Here is a 27040-nt window from a genome sequence, read left to right as displayed (position 1 = left end):
ACAGACATCCCCAGGGGACCCCAGTGTTCTGACTGCCCTGCCTCCCTCCGGTGACCTCTGTTTGTGCTCCATGGCAGTGTCTGTACCCATGCGTTCTGTTAACATCTTGCATGTTGCTGTCACTGTTCCACTCTGACACTACCACCTGCTGTGTCCTACCACTACCACGTCTTTTGAACTTTTGCTCCTAAAACATAGGTCCTTTGCTTTATAGACCCACAAAGGCACACACAATCTCTCCAACTTCTCCTAAGTTATTTAAAAAACAATTTTATTGCAGTACTATTTTATTTATTTTTTATAATAAATTTATTTTTTATTGGTGTTCAATTTGCCAACATACAGAATAACACCCAGTGCTCATCCCATCAAGTGCCCCCCTCAGTGCCCGTCACCCATTCACCCCCACCCCCCGCCCTCCTCCCCTTCCACCACCCCTAGTTCATTTCCCAGGGTTAGGAGTCTTCATGTTCTGTCTCCCTTTCTGATATTTCCTACCCATTTCTTCTCCCTTCCCTCTTATTCCCTTTCACTATTATTTATATTCCCCAAATGAATGAGACCATATAATGTTTTATATATAAAATACACCCATTTCAAATAATTCAGTGACTTTTAGGAAATCTACTGAGTTGTGCCAACCATCTTCATAATCTAGTTTTGGGGAGCACCTGGGTGGCTCAGTCGGTTAAATGTCTGCCTTTGATGATCTCAGCCCCTTGTTGGGCTTCCTGCCTCAGTGGGGAGTCTGCTTCTCCCTCTCCCTCTGCTCCCCTCTCCCCCGGCACGTGTGCTCACATACTCTCTCTCTGTCTCAAATAAACAAAATCTTTTTAAAAACAATCTAGTTTTAGGATAATTCCATCAATTCAGTGAGATCCCTCATACTTATTTATAGTTAATTCCATTCCTGACCCCAGACCTAGGCAGCCATCAATCTATTTTCTATTTCCATAGATTTGCTTTGGTGAACATTTAATTTAAATGGAGTCATACATGGTTTTTTGTGTCTGGCCCTTTCTACTTAGCACATGTATTTGAGGTTCATCTTTCTTTAAGATTTTTGTGTCCTTGTGATACCGCATCCTTCCCTGGCTGGCATACCCTCAATATTGGACCAGATAATCCTGTGTCCTTCATCTTTTGTGATTCTCTTTGTTCTTGGTTTCTTACTGTACTGAAACCCCGACTTGATTATATTATCTACCCTCTGAATCTGACATCCAAGTTGCTGCATTCAATTAGAGAAGAAAATCACAAATCTGCCCAAATGGAAGTATGAACATTGTGTGGCCTCCAACCTGAGCTAGGCCTTCAGGACAGACTGAGTTCCTTAACTTGTCCTTTGTTGGACCCCTTGGCTATATCCTTTAGCGACTGTTTCAAAAGTTTGTCTTTCTCTTTAAGCAACCTAAAAGTCTTCTCTCCTAAGTAAAAAAAAAAAAAAAAAAAAAAAAAAAAAAATTGTGCTCCTATATTAGGCAAAGAAATGGAGATTTGTGGGCTTGAAATACTATTTCAACTACCTATGAAATTCACATCTGCAGACACCTGCTCTAACCTCCAGTTTCAGAGGTGGGAGTGTTATGACCCCTCTACTGGGGTCATAACTCAATCTCCCTGTGCTTCTTCTAGTCCTGGCTTCATAAATTACTTTCTCTTCTTCCCATGTTATGAACCTGTCCTGCTCCACAAGATCTCTTCTTAGTCCTTACATACGCTTTGAATGCTCCAAATTCTTAAAAGGAAATCTCTGGATCTTGAGTTTTTAAAAAGAGAGGCAAGAACCAGAGATACAAATGTGATAAGTCTAAGAGGAGAGCTTCACCCTCGTTACCTCCAATATTTTTTCTTTTTACTTTAGATATGTTGTTGATTTCACAGTTTATTTATTTAATTTTTTTGGATTTTATAGTTAATTTTTAAAATATTTTATTTATTTATTCATAAGAGACACACAGAGAGACAGAGACACAGGCAGAGGGAGAAGCAGGCTCCCTGCAGGGAGCCCCATGTGGGACTTGATCCCAGGACCCCTGGATCCCGCCCTGAGCCAAAGGCAGAGGCTCGACCACTGAGCCACCCAGGCATCCCTGGATTTCATAGATTAGAATATCAGTTTATTTGTCAGTCTAGTCCACATATTAAACCTGATAAAAATCTTTTCCCGATAAAGTCTTTTTATGTATGTTTTCCCAATGTAATTTATTTTTTTAAAAGATTTTATTTATTAGAGAGAGAGAAGAGAAAGAGGAGGAGAGAGAGAGAAAGAGAAAACCTAAAGCAGACTCCATACTGAACACAGAACCTGACACGGGGCTTGATCCCACAATGGCAGGATCATGACCTGAGCTGAAACCAAGAGTTGGCTGCTTGATCGACTGAGCCACCCAGGCACCCCTCTTTTCCCTATTTATTTATTTATTTATTTATTTATTTATTTATTTTTATTATTTTTTTTTAATATTTTTTTCTTTATTTATTTATGATAGTCACACAGAGAGAGAGAGAGAGAGAGAGAGAGAGAGAGAGAGGCAGAGACATAGGCAGAGGGAGAAGCAGGCTCCATGCACCGGGAGCCCGACGTGGGATTCGATCCCGGGTCTCCAGGATCGCGCCCTGGGCCAAAGGCAGGCGCCAAACCGCTGCGCCACCCAGGGATCCCCTTTTTTCCCAATTTAAATATGCACATTGGATCAGTTGTCAGAGCTGATTACTCTAAACTAAGCAGTTCTGATGATGCCTCCTACTTAAAGGTCCAAGAGCCAAGATTAGGATGATCAGTGTATATTTTGATGCTCTTGTGGTTGGAGTGGGGACTGCAGGCCCATTATTACCCACCATCATCCCCTGGGGCCTACTTATCCTAACCTCCACCAGTCTTGGCACTCTCATCTTTCAGTCTAGTTCCATCTTATTGGAGTCTTTGTCTATTTTTAAAATTAAGTCCATCTTAGAAAGCAAAAATATTGCAAGGTGCTTTTTAAAGTCCAGCGTGCCCAGAAAGTTCCCTCCCAACATGGCTTTAGTATATGAAAAATCAACCCATATGTCTGCGAGGCCATGAATTAAGGGCTGATCAATGACAGTACATAACCCCTTTCGTCTTGGAGGATATTACTCTCTGGCATAAAGTCTGCATATAAAACAACCAGAGACTGGGACATTAATGAGATTTCTAGTAGTCGTACAACTTACCACGTAATTCTGAAGCATCTGAAGAGAGGGAGACATCCATGTGGGCTAATGGAAGCTTGGAGAGGCTTGATGAAAGTATAGCAAGGATGCAGATAAGTCTAGAAGAAGATAGAAGGAAGGGCCTTCTTGGTGGGAAGCAGGGCTGGGGTAGAAGGAAGAACCGGCAAAAGAAAGAAGATAGTGGAAGTTTCCGAGAACAACAAGAAAGTGAAGAAAAACTATAATTCAAACAGACAACTTAGTGGGGTTTTTTTTTTTTTTTTTTTTTTTTTTTTTTTTACAATATTCGAGGTCACAGGTTGTCACCTCTTGAATCTGTTTCCTCTTGACAAAACAGCCCAAAGGGTAGAGGGCAGGCCTTGCCCCGGGGTGGGACCCTGCAGGAAGTGGGGACCGATGCCTGATGAGTTGGTTTTGCCTTTCAGAGAGCAGACCTGGCCATCTCGGCCATCACAATCACCCCGGAGAGGGAGAGCGTTGTGGACTTCAGCAAGCGCTACATGGACTATTCGGTGGGCATCCTGATCAAGAAGCCCGAGGAGAAAATCAGCATCTTCTCTCTTTTTGCTCCGTTTGATTTTGCCGTGTGGGCCTGCATTGCAGCAGCCATCCCCGTGGTGGGCGTGCTGATATTTGTGTTGAACCGGATCCAGGCCGTGAGGGCTCAGAGTGCTGCCCAGCCCCGACCCTCCGCTTCGGCCACCTTGCACAGTGCCATCTGGATAGTCTACGGGGCCTTCGTACAGCAAGGTACGAGTCCTGGTTTCCTGATGTCGCCGGAGCCCCAGGGGCCTGAGAGAACTTGCCCACTGGCCGAGTTCTTAGATAGGTTTTGGCAAAGTCATTTTAAATGCAGTTTTATTTCATCTCTAGGACAGGACCAATATCAGGCTGCCCCCAATTTCTCTGAGTAATACAGATAGAAATTAAATGAAGTGACAAGGAACTCAACTTCAAAGCCCGGTTCTCCGCTTTAGATAAAATTAACTTTGGAGTTCTGCTTTGCACTCTTCTCCCCTCCCACATTAGGTTGATTGTTATGCATCCGGGGTTGTCAGATGAAACTGAATCTTGCTTAAATTTGCAGTCTTAATAGGAAAAAAAAAAATCACAATTGCTTTTCAATCATCTAAGCAATACTCCATCCATTCTTGAGATACAAAGTCTCCTTCCTCTGTGAAGTCTGGAGAGCACTTGGTAAGTTCCTGGTTCGTGCAGTTTTGACCTAAACTATGAATTGCAAAGTTCCTAATGTGAGTGTTGGCTTTGTTTGCACCATGGCAAAACATGTACCGCCTGTTCACCAGGTTATATAAGATTAGTCGGTGAAACGCTTTCTTCTGCTACCACCGAAGGGACCGAGGAGAAATAATTGGCCTCAACGGGGCAGCTTCAGACTACAAGTCACAGGCAATGACTTCTGAAAATCCTAGGAAAAAAGTCATCTAGTGAGGGCTGAATATTAATAAAAGTGAGATCTCATTTCTGAGGTTTATAAGAAAGCCAGGGAACCCTCCAGGTAGGAGGTAATTCTATATTTACAGAATTCCTGAGACTACTCTCTCTGAATTCGAAATGGGGAAAGGCTCTTACATCAGGTTGCAGCCCTGGAAGTAGGCAACCCAGTGAAGTCCTGGATCTTTGTATTTGGTGGTCCTTCATCCCTTTCCAAGATGGATAATCTTTGGATTCCTTCCCAGAATTGTCACAGTCCCCCATAACCAGCCAGCAACTCAGTTCCCTGCTCCCTAGCCCAACCTCTTGGTGGTTCCTTGAGCCCGGCTGCAGGGTGGAGCTGGAGCATTTCTGTGGGGATGGGAGTGAGCACGAAGTCCAGGGCCAACCACTTTGCTGGCCTCCTGCAGGTGGCGAATCCTCCGTGAACTCCATGGCCATGCGCATCGTGATGGGTAGCTGGTGGCTCTTCACCCTCATTGTGTGCTCCTCCTACACAGCGAATCTTGCTGCATTCCTTACAGTGTCCAGGATGGACAACCCCATAAGGTAAGATCCATTCCTCCCTCCAGATCTGGGATCATGCAGCTCCGAAAAGCTGTAAAGACAATATAGCCTCATGTTATAGAGGTAAACAGACTCAGATCCCAGATCTGCAGTTTGATCATCGTACTCAATGCATTGGAGAGCTTTGCTCCTCTTGTATTTTACTTCATACACAATTATATAAATGCATAAATGAATTAAATAATACTTCTCTGAACATTTAAATGCTGCTTATAAGACTAAGAAATCAAAACATTAAAAATTAACAAATTAAATTTCCTCAGGCATTTAAACGTTGATTACAAACTTATTTAATCAAAATTTTCTAAACATTAAATTAAAATTAATTAAGACCACAAGTCTAAGATATTTTCCCAAATCTTCAAACACCTTAAACTTATTTTTAAAGACATGCCACTATCACGGTGATTAGAAAACTTATTTCACTTATACTTGTGAAATTATTGAAATCAGGGAATAAAAACATTTCTTTGTTTTACCAAAGTTTTAAAAATATGGTGTAAAAGAATTAGTTCAACATAGTGGAATAACATGGGAGCACCTTTGTTTTAGGATCAGAATTCCACATACTGTGTAAATTGCAGATGAACTTGGGCCAAGTGAAGGGGTGTTTGCAATGCTGTTGCTGAAGTGACCGTGGGCACTAGTCTGCGTTTCCTCCGGTACCATATTGGCCGCAATATCCCCTCTCACTGGATTCCTGATTATCGTGTGTAATTTCTCCCTTAATTCATCATACTCACTATCATTATATGGATTCTTTTGATCCACAGCCCTACCTGGTCATCCGTACTTAACTAGCTTCTATGGCTCCCAGCGGCCTATTTAAAAGAGTTCAGACTCTGGCCAGGATTCAAAATTTAGTATGATAGCATCCAGTCTTATTTTTCAGTTGGCATTTTTATTGAGATAATTATAGATTCACATGCAGTTGTAAGAAATAATGCAGAGAGATCTCATAATACCCTTTAACTGGTTTCCCCCCATGGTCACATTTTGCAAAACTGTAGTCATCTTATCACAGCCAGAGTATTGATATTAAGAGAACTGGCTGATTCTATTCAGATTTCCCCTCTTGTACTCATTTCCCTGCGCACGTGCATGTGCGTGCATCTGGTGCTACACAGTCTCGTCAAGTGTGTAGATGTGTGTATTCATCACCACAGTAAAGATGATAAAGAATTTTATTCCTACGAGGATCCCTTGTATTTTCCTCTTATGGCCACACCCATCTCACACACACTTCTTCCCCTCTAGTCCTGCTCTCAACCCCTGGTGACCACTCATGTGTTCTCCATTTCTAAGATGTTATCATTTCAGGGCACCTGGGCGGCTCAGTCAGTGAAGCGTCCAACTTTTGATTTCAGCTCAGGTCACAATGTCAGGGTTCTGGAGTTCTGGAGTTGGGCCCCACCTCGGGCTCATGCTCAGTACCAAGTCTGCTTGTCTCTCTTCCTCTGCTCCTCCCCCCTGCTCACTCATGTTCTCTCTCTCTCTCTCAAATAAATAAGTAAATAAAAATCTTTAAAATGTTGTCATTTTATATATGTTATATGAATGGAATCATAGCTTTTGGATTGCCTTTTTCATTTAGTGCCATTCTCTGGAGGTTCATCCAGGTTGGTGTGTGTATTAATAATTCATTGCCTTTTTGTTGCTTAGTAGTATTACATGCACCACAGCTTGTTCGTGAGTTCACACACTGGAGGATGTCAGCTTGTTTTCGCCCTTATGCAATTATGAAGAAAGCCACTGTACGTATTTGTGCGTAGGTTTTGGTGTGAACACAAGTTTTCATTTGTTTGTGATACATATCCAAGAGTGCAATTGCTGGGTCATGTGGTAATAGCAGGTTTTATAAGAAATTATGTTTTATAAGAAACTATCAACCCATATTCTAGAGTGACTGGAACTTTATATTACTACTAGTGGTATGGTAATGATCCGGTTTCTTTGCATCTTTGCCAGCATTTAGGATTTTCACTATTTTTTTATTTTACCATTCTGATAGGCATGGACTGATATCTCATTCTGGTTTTAATTTGCATTTCCCTAATGAGCAATTGTGTTGAACACCTTTTAATGTGCTTATTGCTAACTATATAGTAACCTCTTTGGTGAAATATCCATTTGAGTATTTTGCCCATTTTCTTTTTCTTCCTTTCTCTCTCTCTCTCTCTCTCTCTCTCTCTCTCTCTCTCTCTTTTTTAGAGAGAGAGAAAGAGAGCACACATGCATGAGCAGGGGGAAGAGCAGAGGGAGAGAGAATCCCAAGCAGGTTCCATCGCAGTACAGAGCCTGACTTGGAACTCGAATCTCACGACCCTGAGATCATGACCTAACCCAAAATCCAGAGTGGGGTGCTTACCCAACTGAGCCACCCAGGAGCCCCTTGCCCATTTTCCAAATCGGTTGTTTGACTATTACTCTTGTGTTTTGAAAGTTCTTTATATATTTTAGATACTAGTTCTTTGTCAGACATCTTATTTGTAAATATTTTCCCCACTCTGTACTTTCTCTTTTCAACATCTTAACAAGTTCTTTCACAGAGAAAAAAAATGTTAATTCCTGTGAAGTCCAATTTATAAATTTATTCTTTTGTGGATCATACCTTTGGTGTCAAGTCTAACTCTTGCCTAACCTTAGACCATGAAGATAATCCCCTGTTTTTTCTGTTTTTCCTCAAAGTGTTGTAATTTTACATTTTACGTTTCAGTCTACAGTCAATTTTGAGTTAATTTTTGTATAAGGCATGAGGTTAAGTGAGTTTTAGATACATAATTCTGTTACACACACACACAAACACACATATATGGTTTTGTCTATGAACATCCAATTACTTTAGCATCATTTATTAAAAAGGCTGTTCTTCCTTCATTGAATTGCTTTTGCAATTTGTCAGAAATCAGCTGGGTGCATGTGGGTCTACTTCTGAGTTTTCCATTCAGTTCCATTGATCTATGTGCCTGTGCCTTTGCCGATACCACACTGTCTTGGTTACTATAGCTACAGAGTAAACCTTAATATTGGGCAGAGTGACCCCTCTCATTTTATTCTTCTTTGTTCAGCTTGTTTTAACTATTCTGGGGCCTGCATCTTTCTACTCAAATTTTATAAACATATGTTTATAAAAAATTTTCCAAGATTTTGATAGGAATTGCATTAATTATAGTTAAAATTGCATTAAACCAATAGATCATAACTTGCTGAGACTATCATGAATGGGTATTAGATTTCTCAAATGCTTTTTTTTTTTTCCTTGCTTGACAGGACCATATGATTTTTCTTCTTTGGCTTACTAATATGATAGATTACAGTGATTGTTTTTCAAATGTTGTGTACCTTGAACGAATCTCCCCTGGTCATGATCTATGATTCTTTGCATATATTTCGGATTCTTTCTGCTGATATTCTGGTTGAGGATTTTTACATCTAAATTTATGAGAATTGGGCAACCCAGGTGACTCAGCGGTTTAGCACTGTCTTCAGTCCGGGGTGTGATCCTGGAGACCTGGGATCAAGTCCCATGTCAGGTTCCCTGCATGGAGCCTGCTTCTTCTGCCTGTGTCTGTTCCTCTCTCTCTCTCTCTCTCTCTCTCTCTCTCTGTGTGTCTCTCATGAATAAATAAAATCTTAAATAAATAAAAAAATTTATGAGAATTATCAGTTTTCACTTTTATTTATTGTGCTATTTTTGTCTAGTTTTGGTTTCAGGGTAGCACTGGCTTCATAAAATGATTTAGGAAGCCTTCTTATCTTCTGTTTTCTGTGAGAGATTATATAAAGTTGGTGTTAATTCATCTTTAAATGTATAATTCTCCAGGGAAACCTTCTAGAAGATCCATGTTCTTGGAGCTTTTAAGTTAATAAATACAATTTTCAAAGTAAAGGGCAATTCATATTGTCTATTTCATCTTCAGGTTTAGTTGGCTTATAGTGTTGTTCATGTTTTTCATTTAGTTGCTGATCTTCTATTGTTGTTGTGGATCAATTATTGAATGTGGGATATTAAAGTCTCTAGCCATTTTTTTCAGAACTGCCTATTTTTCCCTTCAGTTTTATCAATTTTGATCCGTATGTTTTGGGACTCTATTGTTAGATGTACATATGTTTCTAATTGTAATTTTTTATATTCTTATCAAATGACCCTTTTATATACTGCTCTTCTTTGTCTCTTACAAAAACTTTTCCCTTAATGTTTACTTTGTCTGGTATTAGTATCCCATTCCAGTTCTCTTTTGGTTATTGTTTGAACAAAATTTTTTTATTCTTTTATTTTCGATCTATTTGTCTTGGGATCTAAAGTGAGTCACGTCCATATAACATATAGTTCAATCATGTTTTTTCATCTGTTCTACCAATCTCTGCTTTAATTGGATAGTTTAATCCATTTACATCTAATGTAATTAGTGATAAGGAAGAAATTACTTCTGCCATGTTATTATTAGTTCTTTTTCTGTCTTACACCTCTGTTGTTCCTCATTTCCTCCATTACTTCTTTCTTTTGTGTTAAATAGATATATTCCTTATACCATTTTGATTCCCCTGTTTTTCTTTTACTATATAGAGTTTTGAGTTATATTTTTAAGTGGTTGCCCAAGGCATGTCAATTCCCATCTTAATTTACAACAATGTAATTTGGATCAAAGCCAACTTTATTTTAATAGTATGAAAAAATTGAAAAAATGTTTCTCTCTGTTCTACTCCACCTCTGCCCCAGGAATTCCTTTATGAAGCTGTCGGATCCCTTACTTTTTTGGGAAGTAACAAAATTTTTCCCAATTTATTCAATGGATGCTCTTCTATATTTAATTTTTAAATTCTTTTTTTTTGGTTTTTTTTTTTACTTATTGAATAAATTTCATAATTTGTTTCAAAACAACTTTAATTTTAATTTTTAAATCGTGATGAAATATACATAACATAAATTTTATCATTTTAATTATTTTTAAGTGTACAGTTTATTTATTTTTATTTTTTTAAGATTTTATTTATTTATTCATGAGTGACACAGAGAGAGAGGCAGAGACACAGGCAGAGGGAAAAGCAGGCTCCATGCAGGGAGCCCGATGTGGAACTGGATCCCGGGACTTCAGTATCACGCCCTTGGCAGAAGGTAGATGCTCAACCTCTGAGCCACCCAGGTGTCCCTTAAGTGTACAGTTTAATGTCATCAAGTATATTCACATTGTTCTATAAACATCATCACCATCCATCTCTAGAATGCTTCATATTGTAAAACTGAAAGTCTATACAGTACTCCCCATTCCCTACTTTCCCAGACTCTGGAAACCATAGTCCTGTTATCTCTCTATAAATTTGACTACTCTAGGTACCTTGGATAAGTGAAACAATACAGTTTTTGTCCTTTCGTGACTAACTTATTTCACTTAGCATGTCTTAAAGCTTCATTGATGTTGTAGCGTGTGTATAAATATGCAGCATATATATCACATTTTGTTTATACATTCATCTGTTGAGAGATGCATCTGTTGCTTCCATCCTTTGGCTATTTAATAATGCTGTTTTAAACACAGGTGTATAGGTATATGTTCAAGTCCTGGCTTTACGTACTCTTGGGTATATACTCAGAAGTGGAATTGTTGTATCATATGGTAATTCTATGTTTAACTTTTTTTATTAGGAACTACTTTATCATATTCTACAGCAATTCCACCATTTCACAGTCCCACCAGCAACTAACAAGAATTCCAGTTTCTTTACAACCTTACCCATACTTATTTTTTGTTTTGTTTTCATAATAGCTATCCTAATGGGTGTAAAGTGGTATCTCATTTTGGTTATGATTGGCATTTCCCTGATAATTAGTGATACTGAGCATCTTTTCATGTGTTAATGGCCATTTGCATATCTTCTTTGGAGAAATGTCTGTTTAAGTTTATTGCCCATTTTTAATTAGATTGTTTTTATTACTGGGCTGTAGTTTTTTATGTATATCTCAGGTATTAATCTCTCATTAGATATTGTAAATATCTTCTCCCATTTTATGGGTAGCCTTTTAATTCTGTTGGTAGTGTCTTTGGATGCAGAGAAGTTTTTAATTTTGATGAAGCCCATATTATCTATTTTTTGTTATTGTCAGCTTTCCTTTTATTGTCATATCTAAGAAATTATTGCCAGATCCAATGTCATGAAATCCTTCCTGAATGTTTTATTCTAGGAGTTTTATAGTCTTAGGTCTTATATTTAAGATTTTGATCCATTTTGTTAATTTTTATACATGGTGTAAGGTTAGGGTCCTATTTCATTCTTTTGCATGAGGATACTGTGTTTTCCCAGCACCATTTATTAAAAAAGACTGTCCTTTCCTCATTGAGTGGATTTGTTTCAAACCTTTGTTTGAAATGATTTGAATATAAATGAGATCTGGGCTTTTTATTCTATTCCATTGGCCTGTCTGTGCATCTCTCTTCATGTCAGTACACACTATTTTGATTACTATAGCTTTGTAGTACATTTTGAATTCAGGACATTTGAGATCATCAACTTTATTCTTTATCAAAATTGTCTTGACTAATTGGGGATCCTTGAGGGGGAAATTTTACAATGGATTTTTCTATTTCTGCCTGAACCATCATTGGAATTTTGATAGAGATCACACTGAATTTGTAAATTGCTTTAAGTAGTATTGACATTTTAACAATATGAAGTATTTCAATCCATGAGCATAGATAGGTGTCTTATCATTTATTTGTGTCTTTAACTTATTTCAGAAACATTATTTAGTTTTCAGTATATATGTCTTTTGCCTTTTTGATTAAGTTTATTCTTAGGTATTTATTCTTTTTGACATTATTATAACTGGGATTGTTTTTGTATTTCCCTTTCAGAGGATTCACTATTAATGTACAGAAATGCAACTGATCTTGGTTTATTATTTTTTTTTAGCCTACAACTTTGCTGATTTATTTATTCTAGTATTTGTGGTTTTTGTGTGTGTCCAATTTTAAGGTTTTCTACATATCAGGTCATGTTGTCTGACAGCAGAGATACTTCCACTTCTTTCCTTCCAACTTGAAAATCTTTTATTTCTTTTTCTTGCCTAATTGTCTGACTATGACTTCCAGTACTATGTTGAATGGAAGTGGTGAAAATAGGCATTCTTGTCTTGTTCCTGACCTTAGAGGAAAAGCCTTGAGTATAATGTTAGCTTTGAGTTTCTTTTATATGGCCTTTATTACATCAAGGTAGCTTCCTTTTCTTCCTAGCCTGTTAAGTTTTTATCATGAAAGGGTATTTCATTTTGTCAAATGCTTTTCCTGCCTTGAGATGATAATGTGGTTTTTTTCCGCCTTCATTTGGGTAACATAGAATTTTATACTGATGGATCTTGGTATGTTGAACCATCCTTACATTTCAGAATAAATATTGGTTGGTCCATATTTAAAAACATATGCTGTTGAATTCAGTTTCCTAGTATTTTTTAAAAAGATTTTATTTATTTATTCATGAGAGACAGAGAGAGAGAGAGAGAGAGAGAGAGAGAGAGAGAGGCAGAGACACAGGCAGAGGGAGAAGCAGACTCCATGCAGGGATCCAGACGTGGGACTCAATCCCGGGACTCCAGGGTCAGGCCTTGGGCTGAAGGCGGCGCTAAACTGCTAGGCCACCAGGGCTGCCCAGTTTCCTAGTATTTTGTTGAAGATTGTTGAATCCACATTACTCAGGAATATTGGTTTGTAGTTTTCTTTTCTTCTTCTTTTTTTTTTTATTGGAGTTCAATTTGCCAACATATAGCATAACACCCAGTGCTCATCCCATCAGGTTTGCAGTTTTCTTTTCCTGTAATGTGTTTTTAAGGTTCTGACCTCTTAGAATGAGTTAGGAAGCATTCCCTCCTCTTGCATTTTTGGAGTAAGAATTTGAGGAGGATTGGTGTCCATTCTTTAAATGTATATTGTATGTTTCTAGGAATTTGTTTATTTCAACTTATTGGTGGACCACTGACAGGTTGTATAATATAAATATATTTAATTTTCTCTCATGTCTACTTATGCATTCTAAATTATTTTCATGATGTTTAGCATTCTATTACCATTATTATTAATATGGTTCCCTAGGAACCACCACCACCACAACTGGAAGTTAAGGATCCTCTCTTAACCACCAGTGGTTTCCTTTAGGCTTCAATATACATGCACTGTTGTTTCTCTTTCAGAATCAAGCTTGAAACCATATATTTATATCTTTCCCTCGATGGTCCTGGAATACCTTTTTGTCCTTCCCTCCTACTCAATCATGTTTTAGTAATATAATCTGAGATTTGGGGCCCAGTTTACTATTGTTATTTCTTTCCTTCTCCTTCTCCTCCTCCTAATATTTGATGGTTTCTCTAATATATATATAGCATTTCATTCTTTTGTTTTATCACATCTACATTTATAGTCATTATTTGGACTGAAATCTATGTTCCAGGGGTTTCAGTGATTGTTGAATGTTTCTCTACTCTGTGATTTGCCATAGTTCATTTCTTTATTTTGATAAATTTTTGTTCAGCTAGAGTAGTTATTTGAGCAATAGGTCTAGCAAGAATGGTATATGTTGTGAGATAATATATCGGAGAATCTTTTTCTGTTGCATTTATGCATGAATTAAAAAAACTAATCTGGTATAATATTCTAGTTACATCTTTTCCTCTTCATATTGTATAGAATTTCCTCTATTGTCTGAATTCTATAGGATTTGCTCCGTTGTTCTTCCTGTATGTAATGCCTCAGAGAAGCATGAGAATACCCCATTCACCTCCTTTTCCTCTGCTCCTCTTTCCTTTCCTATCTTTTCTTCTCACTCTTTCCTCTACTCTCTTTTTTCTGTCTCCTTTTTCTCCCTTGTCTTCTCCTTCCTCCTTCCCTTTCACTTAACTTCCGTCCTCCTCTCTCCTTCCTACTCTTGTTGCTTTTCCTCTTCCTCCCTCTATTTTAATCCCTCCTTCTCCTTCTTCTCTTCCCTCCTCTTCCTTCTTCTCTACCTCTTCCTTCTCTGTGTCACTTTCCTTTTCACTTTCTCCTCCTCCCCCTCCTTCCTTCTCCCTCTATTCTTCCCCACTGTTCCCCCTTCTTCCTTCCTCTCCATGTCTTCTTCCCATTATTTCCCACTTTTTTCCTTATATCCCTGCTCATCATCATCTTCCTTCTCCCCTTCTCTCCTTATGATCCCTTTTCTTTCTTCTCCCCTCCTTTTTATTTTCTTCCTCATTTACTTCTCCTTTCTTATGCTTTCTTCTTTGCCATTAACCTTAATATCCTTGAATATAAAAACTTCTATCAATATTTAATGAGTTGGCCTACATGTCATTAATTATGATTTGAATTCTGAATTCTTTATTACATGCAAAAAACAACCTGATAGCTTTAGCTCATTAATTTTGTCATTTATTAAATCTTCCCTTATCTATTACATCTTTTGCATTTGTCTTTGTCTTGTTTCCAGGAACATTGAATTTTTGTATGTTGATACTATGAGTCCTTTATGTCTGTTGTACTCTCTGATAATTTCCACTCATTTATCTTTTTCTTTTTATTCAGAGAGTTCTTTATCTTGTCTTTCAAATTTCTGATTATATTTTTTCCAGTGTTCATATGTTTTTCAACATTAATGAGTATATAAATTCTCCTTGTTATTTGTATTTCTCCTTCATTTTTCCTCTCTACCACTGTTAATACCTCTTTTATGTCTCAGCCACTCTTTATGAAATTAATATTTATTTTTTGTTTTAAAGAGTCTTTAATTATAGTGGATTATACCTATAGAAAAACAAATATTTTTAAAACTTAATTTCCCTTAGTATATACTTTTCAAACAGTATGTTTTTAGGGTCTTTGATGCACTATAATATATTTACACATTATTTCTTTCATGCTAAATCCCTTCCTTATACCTACATGTTGTTGTTTTTATGTTTAGTATGCTCTTTCGTGATTCTAGAGAACTCTTTCCATAAACAGGGAGTCCAGAGACTCCCTGAATCTCCTAATATTTCACCTGGCTACCGGTAGAATCATCCTCTCAGATCTTAACCTGATCTTGTGAATTTAGCTGGAGACTGTGATGTAAATCCCCATTACAAGCCCTGTGCCTTGGTGGAAAGCTTCCTTTTTAGAGTTTTTGCCTTGATAAAGTTTCTGTTTCTAGAATCCTGATTGATGCAGCCCCTGCAACAGTATGAAAAGTCACTGTATTTCTTAACCTTCTTTCTGGCAATGCTCTTCTCTCTGTCAGAGACAAATGCCAGTGAATTGGGATTTCTGAATATTGTATCTGCAGAGGCCAGAGGAATTCAAGGGCCTTCCATTATTGCTACTTTGAATTGCTTTGTCTATGTAGGTATAAAAGGAAATCCACTGAGATGATGACTTTCAATGCAAGATGAATTTGAGTCTTGCATTGCTGTGTCCCACTAATTTGCTTCTCCCAAATATCTGATAAATGGGTGGCATCCTTCCCTAGGTTCATGATATATGATCGCCTGTAGTTTACAAAATTACATGGTCATTTCGGAGTTATCTGGAAGGCTTAATGATGGATATCTGTCCTCTTTTTACTGATGAGTCTTTCTTATAAATCCAAATGGTCTCTGGCCTATGCATTTTCAAACTAATATAAAACCATTCAGTAATGATTGTTAAACTCCTTATAAATGTTCATATTCAGTGTCCATGTAAATGTCCTAGTCTTTAAAACCTATAAATTCCTTTACAAGCTTAAGGAAAGCTGGTATTCAAGAGAGACTGATTATATATATATATATATATATATATATATATATATATATATATATATTAGAACAGAAATATACTTAATAATTACCTTAAGCAATTTTTAGCTTTCTTGTTTGGAATGGGTATAAAGTCCATTCAAGGAAGAGGACCTATCTTCATTTTAGTTCACTAAACTTATCTCAAAATATAATTACTTTTATCTCCATTACAATTACAAGTAGATCTTTACCTATTATCATGAAGAAAGCAGAGTCATTTGGAAAAGGTAGCATTGACAGGTAGTTTGGCACTACAAGCATCAATGCCCTATATTTAGGAAATGCTTTGGTTAAAAGTTCTAGATTAGTAGAATTCAGAGGGATCACATTCAGAGGGATCCCAATTATCCTACAGGCTTGTGTTGGCAGGCAGAAGCACAGTGGTATGACTAGGAGATATAACAAAGTGCAGTTGTAATGAGCATAGCCAGTTAAGCTTAATTGCCAGGGTTCACATCTTCTCTCCCACTTACTAACTATGTGATCTTGGGTGATTTACCTAATCTCTATACACCTTTCTTTTCTCATCTATGTATAAGAGTAAGAGTAGCATCTATATCATAGGACTATTGAGGGAGATTAACAAACATATGTTAGAGTTTAGAACATTACCTGGCACATAGAAAGGACCATATATAAGTCTAGAAACAATTGTTGTTGACAAGGACCTTGGCAGTCAAAGTAATAGCTCTGGGATTTGGAATCCTGGATTGAGGAAAAGCAGCATGACTGGAAGATGTGGGTAAGAAGATGACAGTCTAGGAAGTAGAAAACTGTTTTGGTAAAGTCACCAGCTGGCTGGCTGACATTAATCATACCTCCTTTCTCATTCTTAGTTTCTCTATCTGTAAAATGGGGAGGTTGCTATAAATGGCCTTATTATGATATTTTAGATGTCTGTTCATCTTTCCATTGAATTTGGAAACCTCACATTTGTAAACTAAAATGACCAAAAACTTCCTACAGATAAATTCTTGGCTAAGCTGGGGAAAGATAGACCATCCATAATAAGAGCTTTTTCTTGTGTCCACACATTCATATAGTTTCAGAAGGAAAAATAAAATGATTGAACATAACAGCAATCAAATTTATCCCAAGATAATTTTACCTCTAGTCTTCTTGGTTTAAAAATTGATCTTTATTCACATAAACTTGCTGTAACTTTTTATTACAAAATTTTTATGATTATTTGCAATCTTATGATAAACTGGAAATCTAGTTCACCTTGGATGTGGTGATGACTTCTTAGCTACAACACCAAAAGTACAATCAATAAAAGAAAAATTGATAGATTGGGCTTCATTAAAATTTAAAACTTCTGTGACAAAGATGCTGGTAAGATAATGAGAAGACAAGTCAGAGATTGGGAAAGAATCTTGGCAAAATATATATCAAATACAGCATTAGTATCTAAAATGGATAAAGAACTCTTAAAATTGAACAATAAGAGAACAAATAACTCATTTAAAAAACAGGCAAAAGAGCTGAACAGGCATCTCACCCAGAAGATTTGCATATGGCAAACAGCCCTGTGGACAGATGCCTAATATCATATATCATTAGGGAACCGAAAAATAAGATAACGAGGTACCACTACATTAGAATGGCCATAGCGCAAAACCACTGACAGCACCAAATACTGGTGAGGATGTGGAGCAAAAACTACTCTCTTTCATTTCATTTCCATTCATTGGGAATGGAAAATGGCCACTTCAGAAGAAATTTTGACAGTTTCTTACAAAACTAAACCTATGCTTATCATATGATCCAGCAGTCACACTCCATGGTATTTACCCAAATGAATTGAAATCACATATCTACACTAAAACTTGCACACGAATTTTTATGACAGCTTTACTTGTGATTACCAAAATATGGAAGCAAGAGATGAATGGATAAACTCAGGTACATCCACTCAATGGAATATTATTCAGTACTAAAAATAAATGAGCTATCAAGATGTAAAAAGACATAGAGGAACTTTAAATATATATTAATAAGTGAAAGTGTTATGCAAGATAAATAAATATATATTTAAAATTATTTATACTTTATTTGTAATATTACTTATATGTAATTATAAATATTTATGTTTATTTGTATACTAGTAAATTATTATTTATATTTGAAAAATATATATGGATTTTACTAAGACCTATCTCAGTTTTAAGATAACTTGTGGATAAAATGAGGAAAAATATGAAGGGCAGGGCTAGTTATCAATTAGGCCAAATGAAGCCAACTTACCAATTTTTCTTTTTTTGATCATGTTTTTGGTATTATATCTAAGAAATCAAACCCAAGGTCAAACCCAAGGTGGATCAGTTGCTGTTTAGAGTTATTTAAAGGCTGTTTACATTTAGATTATTGTTAATTTATATGTGAAGTTTCCATTTTTATAATTACTATATGCTTAAAGACATTGAACGAGAATCATAAACAGTTGGATATGATGTGAATTTACCTTAAAAGCTGTTTGTTTGTTTTTAATCTGGGCAGATAATGTTTTAAATATTTAAATTTGAATGACTTTGATGGTGCTAGTACTCTTCTGATTGCCTCTGGTCCCACCATCCTGTTTTGTTTTTGTTTTTACACCTGCTGGTTTCACACTTTCATATACCCACCTTCCACCATCAAGTTATTAAAGTCGGTAACCTGTGACAGAGAAGACCTGCATGACTCTTGGTGAGTTAGCAAGTCCTATACATTCTTGCTATTCAAACCATGTCCCACAGACCAGCTCTCATCTCAGATCTCCTGATTCAAAATTTTTATCTAAGTCTCTAAGTGATTTCTATTTATGTTAAAGGTTAGAAAGAATTGCCTCTGATTAGAAAAAAATGATCTATAAAATTCTAATAGACTGAAGTGATTGGCTGCATGTAGCAAATGCATTTTAACACAACTACACATCAGTTCCTACCTTTGGGGGACCACAACCTGGAAAAGAATGGTGATGCATATTAATGGTGTTCATAAAAAAAGAATGTGGGACTTCTACCTGCCTTAATGGAGTACCAAGTATCTGACTAAACTTTCCATCATCAACAACAATAAAACATGGGGGAAAAATTGCTGTCTACAAGCATTTTGAACTTAGGGGCACAGGTTGAAAGGGAAGAGAAAATATATACCATGCAAATAGTAAGCAGAAGAAAGTTGGTGAGGCTGTCTTGATGTTAAGGTAGACTTCATAGTTGACCCTTGACCAACATGGGGATTGGGGATGTTGACCTTTGAACAGCCAAAATTTTGCATATCACATTTGACTTCCCAGAAACTTAGCTACTAATAGCCTACTATTGACCAGAAGCCTTACTGATAACATAGTCAACACATATTTTGTATGTTATATGTATTATATATCATATTACTACAATAAAGTAAGCTAGAGAAAAGAAGATGCTATTGAGAATATCATAAGGAACCCTATTTAAAGTACTATACTTTATAAAAAAAAAATAATCCACAGATAAGTGGACCCACACAGTTCAAACCTATGTTGTTCAAAGGTCAACTGTATACCATACAGTATTACAAGGGAAAAAGAGATATTATCTGATGGTTAAAGGAGCAATTTCACCAGAAAAGCAATTCTAAATATGTATCCATCTAATAAGGAAGCATCAAAATGTATGAGGTAAAATTTGACAAATCTAATGGGAGAAACAGAAAGATCTAAAACAGTTCACATTTTTTAAAAAAGATTTTATTTATTTATTCATGAGAAACACAGAGAGAGGCAGAGACACAGGCAGAGGGAAAAGCAGGCTCCCTGCAGGGAGCCTGATGTGGGACTCGATCCCGGGACTGGGACATGATCTGAGCTGAAGGCAGACACTCAACCGCTGAGCCACCCAGGTGTCCCAAAAACAGTTCACACTTTAACTTCATTCTATTAGAAATTGACCTCTCAAGTAAACAAAAGACCAGTAAGGCTGTAGAAGACCTGAACAACACTATCAACCAACTTGTCAACCAATGTGGTGGACATTTATAGAATACTTCACCCAACAATTGTAGAATACACATTTCTTTTGAGTATACAGGGAACACTCACGAAGACAGATCATTTCTTGGCTCATAAAATTAAATCTCAATCCATTTCAAAAAAGTAAAATCTTACAGAGTATATTCTATCAGTATAATTAACTTAGAATTTTTTTATTTTTTAAAAGATTTTATTTATTTATTTATTTATTTATTTATTTATTTATTTATTTATTTATTCCTGAGAGAGAGAGAGAGAGAGAGAGAGACAGAGACACAGGCAGAGGGAGAAGCAGGCTCCATGCAGGGAGCCACATGTGGGACTTGATCCCAGGACTCCAGGATCACGCCCTGGGCTGAAGGTGGCGCTAAACCATTGAGCCACTCAGGCTGCTCAAGTTAACTTAAAATGCAATGAAAATAAACAATCTAAAAAACCTTCAGTGGCATTTAAATAACATAATTCTAAACCTGTGGGTCAAAGGAAAAACATCAGAAATAAATCACAAAAGATATATAAAAAATATTTCTAACTAATTAATAATGAAAAAATGTATCAAAATTTGTGCAATGTTGTTAAAATAGTGCTTATGGGAAAGTTTATAGTTTTAAATGCCTATTAAAAAGCACAGCAATGCTTAAATTCATGATTCTTAGTTTCCCCTTTAAAAAGAAAGAAAAGTAAGAATAAGCTATACTCAAAGTAATTTTAAAGAAAGAAATGGAATAGGTATGACAGTACAGAAAACTAGCAAAAGTGAAAGTTGGTTTTTTGATAAATTTAATATGTTGATAAACCCTAAGCAAGACTAATCCAGAACAGTAAATGAAAAAAAAAAAAAAAAAAAAAAAAACAGAAAAGAAAAATAAATGAAAGAAAAGTGAAATTATCAATATCAGGAATGACAGGATTTCACCTTAGAAATTTCAGATATTAAAAGGATAATAAGATAATATTTTGAAAGTTGACAACTTTATGCTGAAAAATTAAACAACTTAGATGAATATGGATTTTTTTAAGCCACAATTTATAAAAACTGATTTGGAAAGAGACAGAAATCTGAATATCTTTATAATAAAGATAATGGATTTGTGAGCCTCACCACAAATGAAATTACAGGCCCAGATGGCTTCACTGGTGAGATCTATCCAACATTCAAAGAACTAAGACTAATCATAAGCTCTTTCAGAAAATAAAAGTGGAGAAAATGTTTTTAGATTCATTTAATTAAACTGCCATAACGCTGATACCAAAAGCTAGAAAAGGTAGTAAAAGGAAAGAAAATTGATGGCTGGTATCCTCCGTGAACTTAGATGCAAAAATCCTCAACAAAATAGGAACAGACTGAATTCAGCAATGTGTAAACAGAACACATCATATTCAAGTGAAGTTTTTTTTTCCCTGGGATACAGTTTTGTTTCAGTATCTGAGAACCAATCAATGTGATTCAGCACATTAACAAAGTAAAGGACAAAAATCCCATCATCATCTCAAATGATACAGAAGAGCATCCGACAAAATTCAACACCCATTTATTATTCAAAAATAAGTAAATAAAAGGAAACTTCCCCACCCTGATTAACAGCCCTAGGGAACCGACTGCTAACAACGTACTTAATGGTGACATTTTTACTGTGCTTCTCAGCATTGTCTTATGTGTCCCTGCCTCACCAAGAAGCAATAAAAGAAAAAGAAAGTATACAGTCTTGGGGCATCTGGGGGGCTCAGTCGGTTAAGCATCTGCCTTTAGCTCAGGTCATGATCCCAGGACTCTGGGATGGAGCCCTGGTTGGGCTCCCTGCTCAGTGGGGTGTCAGTTTCTCCCTCTCCCTTTGAACTCCCCCACTCATGTTCTCACCCTCTCTCTCTCTCAAATAAATAAATAAAATATATTTTTTAAAAAGTGTACGGACTTGAAAGGGAGAATTAACCCTGTCTGTATTTTCTGATGGCATGATAGTCTTTGTAGAAAATCCTAACCATCTTCTGATAAAAAATTAAATAAATTTAATAAATAGATTTAATAAAATTAAACCTAATAAATCTTCATAGTTTGCAAGAAATAAAGTCACCATATAAAAATCAATTGTATTTTTATATACTAGCAACTAACATTTTAAAAAATTACAATATTATCAAAAATATAAAATTCTTAGGAACATATGTTTTAAAAAACGTGAAAGAATTATATCCTTAGTGGAAAAATTAGTGGAAGATATTGCTGAGAGAAATTAACCGTCTAAAAATTAAATGGACAGATATCCAATATTCATGGATGGAATTGGAATGCTCAATACTGTGGAGCTGGAAGGCCTTCCTAATTGAGCTATAGATTCAATGAGGTCGCCATCAAAATTTCAGCAGACTTCATACACACACATAAAGGATGTAGAATGGGGAAAGAGTTTTGATGAAGAGCAAAGTTGGGAGACCAACACCGCTTTATTTCAGGACTTTGTACAAGGCTGAGGGGCATTGTACAGCCCTCTCTAGCTTTATCTGCTATAATTTCTTAATGCTCTTACTTTCCTGACTTTGGTATATTCATCAAAGATCATGGGTAGTTTCCTGCTTTGGCCTTCACTTAAGCTAATTCATATTTTTAGAACATTCTTCTCTCTTTCTGTGTTTTTTTTTTTTTTTTTTTAACCTAGTCAACTCTGACTCATCCTTCAAGCCTCTGCTCAAATGTCATTTCCTCTGAATGGCCTTTCTGGATACACCGCAACTTAAATCACCCTTTTCTGTGTTTCTTTCATAGACTCCAGTACTTTTCTTTCTTAGCAGTTATCACATTGTGTAGCTAAATGTTTATGTGCATGTGATACCCATGCAATGAAGGAATTGGCTTTGGAGTTTTTGTTTTTCTCTATTTATTTTTATCTTGAGGGCAAGTGCTTATGTTGGGTATACATATTGGTCTCCTGCTGGGCAAAATGTTGACATACACTTTTTTCTAAAGGTCAAATTGGAGATTTTCCACATCTTTTGATTTTTTTCATCTTTCTTATTCCTCTTTGCTCCTGTATTCATGGATCCATTAGAATTGTGTGAAATGCAGCTTTGCAGTCTGCTTACTGTTTCACATTTGAACCATGAGATTCATGAATTGAAAAGCTCCAGACTTTATAGCTGTGCTAAGTCATCCATATACACAAACTGGCTGTTGAATCGGTATTCACGCTCAGGCTTATGAATGCAAAAATAATACGATTCGAGGGAGCTGGGTTCATCAGGGGCAAATGTATTGTGCAACTCCCGTGATGGGGTGTACGCCCAGTTCTCTCCTGTCACATCTACAGCTGCAACGTCATGTTGTTAAAGAACTTCACAGGCACAGAGTCCAGTCCTCTAAGGCAGACATTGGCTTCCTAAGGAACTTACTCTGTCTACTGTGCTCAAGAGATGGCCCTCCTCAATGCTAACCTAAAGTGCCACGCCCATGGTGCTGGGAGGTCCCAAGCTGGTACTTCTTGCACCTTCATTTTGTCTTTTAACAGTAGATTATTTCCTTGAACAGTTTCACGTTTATAGGAAAATTGAATGGGAAGTATGGAGAGTTCCTTTATATTCTCTCTCACTAATTTCCCCCAACCAATAATGTTTTACATTTGTGTGGTCCATTTGATGAGCCAGCACGCATGCATTAGTATAAAATAAATGTCATGGTTTACTTAAGGCTCACTTGTTTTGTTGCATGTTGCGTAGATTTTGACAAATGTATAGAGATACGTGTCCACCATTATAGCAGCATACACGATAACTTTCACTGCACTAAAACTTTCCTTTGCTCCACCGATTGATCCTACCTTCTTTATCCTCAAATATTATTTTTAACTAAGCAGAAATTGGGATCACTCTAAACACCTACCACGCCATATTCTGTGAGACTGCTCTGTCAATAGATAATATCCATTCTGCCTCCTAAATCTCTTGAATAGTTGTCCTTTCTTTCTTTCTCTTTTTTAAAGAGTTTATTTATTTGAGAGGCAGAAGAAGCGAGAGAGAAAGAGCACAGGAGCAGGGGTGGGGAGGCAGAAGGACAAGCAGGCTCTCTGGCTGAGGAGGGAGCCCAACATGGGGCTCTATCTCAGGACCCTGGGATCATGACTGGAGCCCAAGGCAGATGATTAATGGACTGAGCCACCCAGGGGTCCCATCAAATAGTTGTCATTTCTCTCTCTCTCTCTCTCTCTCTCTCTCTCTCTCTCTCTACCATATCCAGGTCCTGATGACTACTTAGATTACAGCAGCCTTTTGACTTTCCTTTTTCTCCTCTTTTCACTTCTTCAACCCTTTCTTCATCGAGCCAGCAGAAACACCTTTGTAAAATAAGCTCTGATCAAACCTGGTGTTTAAATCTCCAGTGGCTTTGAATATATTTCCGGTTAAGATTCACATTCCTTAGTACAGCATTTTCACTTGGCCTCGGCCACCTTTCCAGCTTTCCCTTTATTTATCTCCTGCATGTACTGTCCTGCCTCACATGGCTAAGCCCTGGTGGGTATCTTAAGATACGTCCTGTGCTAGCTAGTTTAAGAGTTGAATTCTTCGAGATGCCATTTTGTCTTCTTTTGTTTTTTATCTTGTATGTTTTTTTTTTTTAAAGATTTTATTTATTTATCCATGAGAGACACAGAGGAAGAGAGGCAGAGACACAACACAGGCAGAGGGAGAAGCAGGCTCCAGGCAGGGAGCCCAACGTGGGACTCGATCCCAGGTCTCCAGGATCACGCCCTGGGCTGAAGGCGGCGCTAAACCGCTGAGCCACCCAGGCTGCCCTCTTGTATGGTTTTTAAAATTCTTTTCTATGGCAGCTTCTATGTCGAGCTTCTTAAATTCAATTTTAACCTTTATTCATTTCTTTTCTTTGTGTTTCTGTCATTGGACTTATTAATGGAATTATTACCATTTGTCTATAGGTTATTTCCTGCACTAAACCACAAGCTCGCTGAGGGTGGAAACTGTGTCACAGTCATATTAGAATTCTCCATGCTAAGCAAAGGACTTGGGCACTAGGCTAGAATTTAGTAGGGCTGCGGTAAATGCATGAATGAATAAACTGGGAACTTGACAGACTCTGGCAACCTGGAGTCAGGAAGAAAACAAATAATAATAAAAATGAGCATTGAAAGTTGGAAGAAAAGGATGATGGGTGTAGAGAGAAAGTCGCGTACACAGGGCTGCCAGTGAAACCAGGGACAATATTTGCTGCTGAGAACAAGCTCCTCCATGGGCTCGTGCTGTGTGATGGAGGATAGTTGGGTGTCAGAGAGGCTGGCTCAGGAACTACTGAGAGGGACACAGTGACAACTTGAAGTGAGACCCACAGTGTCCAATGGGACTCCGACTCCAGTATCCCCTGGAGTGGAAGCAAGTAGTTCCAAAGGCCACTGTTGTTGGTGTTCAGTGACTGTGGGGACATTTATCTTCCAGCCAGCCCAGGTGTTTTGGGTGTTCAGTGACTGCCTTCTAACGAGACGAGGTCAAAGTATCTTGGAAAACAACCAAGATTTTTATGGCAAATGTGAAACCATGTGAAGCTGTTCTCATTTTAATTATTATGAAAAGAAAATGATTTGTTGATAATGCAAAGTGATGGGAAGTTTGGAAGGAAGAGAAGCTACCTTAATGAAATTTATTGTAACCAACGTGAAAAAGAAGGAAGGGCCAGGCATAATTTGGCTGTTATCTCAGGCTCTAGGAGGTTTCAGAGGGAAAGGTCTTTAAGCCATGAAATGGTAGTAGTCTAATCACATATTACTCCAGCGTGGAAGGGACGGGCAGATGCCCAGGGGCCCTCCCCGGGAGTCAGATGGCGACGAGACAAGTGCTGACGTTGAAAGGCAGTGCCCCGGGTAAGAAAGCAGGGACATCCTGTGATGCAGGTAGGGTCGAGTTAGAGAACTAGCTTCGACTGGGGAAGACCGCCAAAGAAAACAAGTGTAAAGTTTGGGCACAGTTAGTTTCTAAGCCCTAATTTTGCTTAAAAAATGTTTCTCAAGGAAAGAGAAGCTAGTGCTTAAGGCCTACTGGCCCCGTGTGTTAACGGAATACAAAGGAGAATCGTGCTGCAATATAAAAATCATTGGATTTGAATGCTGTGCTAAGCGGGTGGTGTGCTCTCTATGGCTTTAGGTGGTCACTTTACGGGTCAGAGCCTTTGCTTTCTCACCCCCACAACATACACAATTCAGCCAATTCAGTGGTGTACCCTGTCGGTTAAAGTAAACTCTGTGCGGTCCACCATGACATTGGCACGCCACTGGGCCTCAGTAAATAAACCCATTCGTCTTTCGCTTGATGCCTTTTGAGATCTTGCTTCCAGATGCCGTCGGATAGTTTATTCCAAGACATTGGAAACTTAGAGAAATATATGCAAGTACACTGTTCATAATACTTGAAAATGGGAATGGTGTCAGATTATTGTTGATGGTTAAATATTTGAAAAACAGGTGTATTTCTGGATTTTTTTATTTGCTATGCCAGTGAATTTGATGTGCAACCATGGAAAAATTTATAAATGATCCACTTGGAAGGAGATTTGTGAAAATTTAGGAAAGATCCGTAGGAGGTGGTACCAATTTCCCAGGAAAAAGATCATGTTGGGTTAGACTAACCTCTTTCAGTTTGTTTTTGTTTGTTTTTGATAGGCTTATTAGATGGGCAAATTAGAATAAATCTACGGATATAGTGAATCTTGATTTCAGCAGTACCGTTGATGGGTTTCCATAGTCATCTTGTGAATAAGATGGAAAATGTTGTTTATAGTTAAATAGATTTGCAATCGGTTAAAAGTGGTCCCAGAGCATTAATAATACTTGGCTCAACTTGGCAGATGATTCCTAGTTGAGTAGCATAAAGTTCTGACCTTGGAACCATAGCGTTAAGCAATCATCAAAGACTTAGATTAAGATAGCAGAGACACACTAACCAATTTCACAGATGATATAAAATTTAAAGGACTTATAAATACATTTTATACAAAGTCTAGTATTTAAAAAATAAATACACAACTTAAAGCCCCCCAAATAAAAGACCGTGTATTT

At 37.2% G+C, this 27040-nt stretch overlaps 1 protein-coding gene across 3 annotated transcripts in view; it reads left to right on the top strand.

Moving 5' to 3' along the window:
- GRID1 (glutamate ionotropic receptor delta type subunit 1) overlaps positions 1 to 27040 on the top strand; it is a 639650-nt gene that overhangs the window by 526923 nt on the left and 85687 nt on the right. For all 3 annotated transcript variants that reach the window (XM_025435395.3, XM_035715124.2, XM_035715125.2), the window contains 2 exons: positions 3624 to 3948; positions 5064 to 5202. In XM_025435395.3, coding sequence (XP_025291180.1) covers positions 3624 to 3948; positions 5064 to 5202 — 464 coding nt within the window. The remainder of the gene's footprint in view (positions 1 to 3623; positions 3949 to 5063; positions 5203 to 27040) is intronic.

The sequence above is a fragment of the Canis lupus genome, chromosome 4 (assembly GCF_003254725.2).
Source record: "Canis lupus dingo isolate Sandy chromosome 4, ASM325472v2, whole genome shotgun sequence".
Classification (NCBI taxonomy): domain Eukaryota; kingdom Metazoa; phylum Chordata; class Mammalia; order Carnivora; family Canidae; genus Canis; species Canis lupus.
Note: the sequence above shows the minus strand (reverse complement) of the source record. Positions and strands in the feature narration are given on the sequence as shown.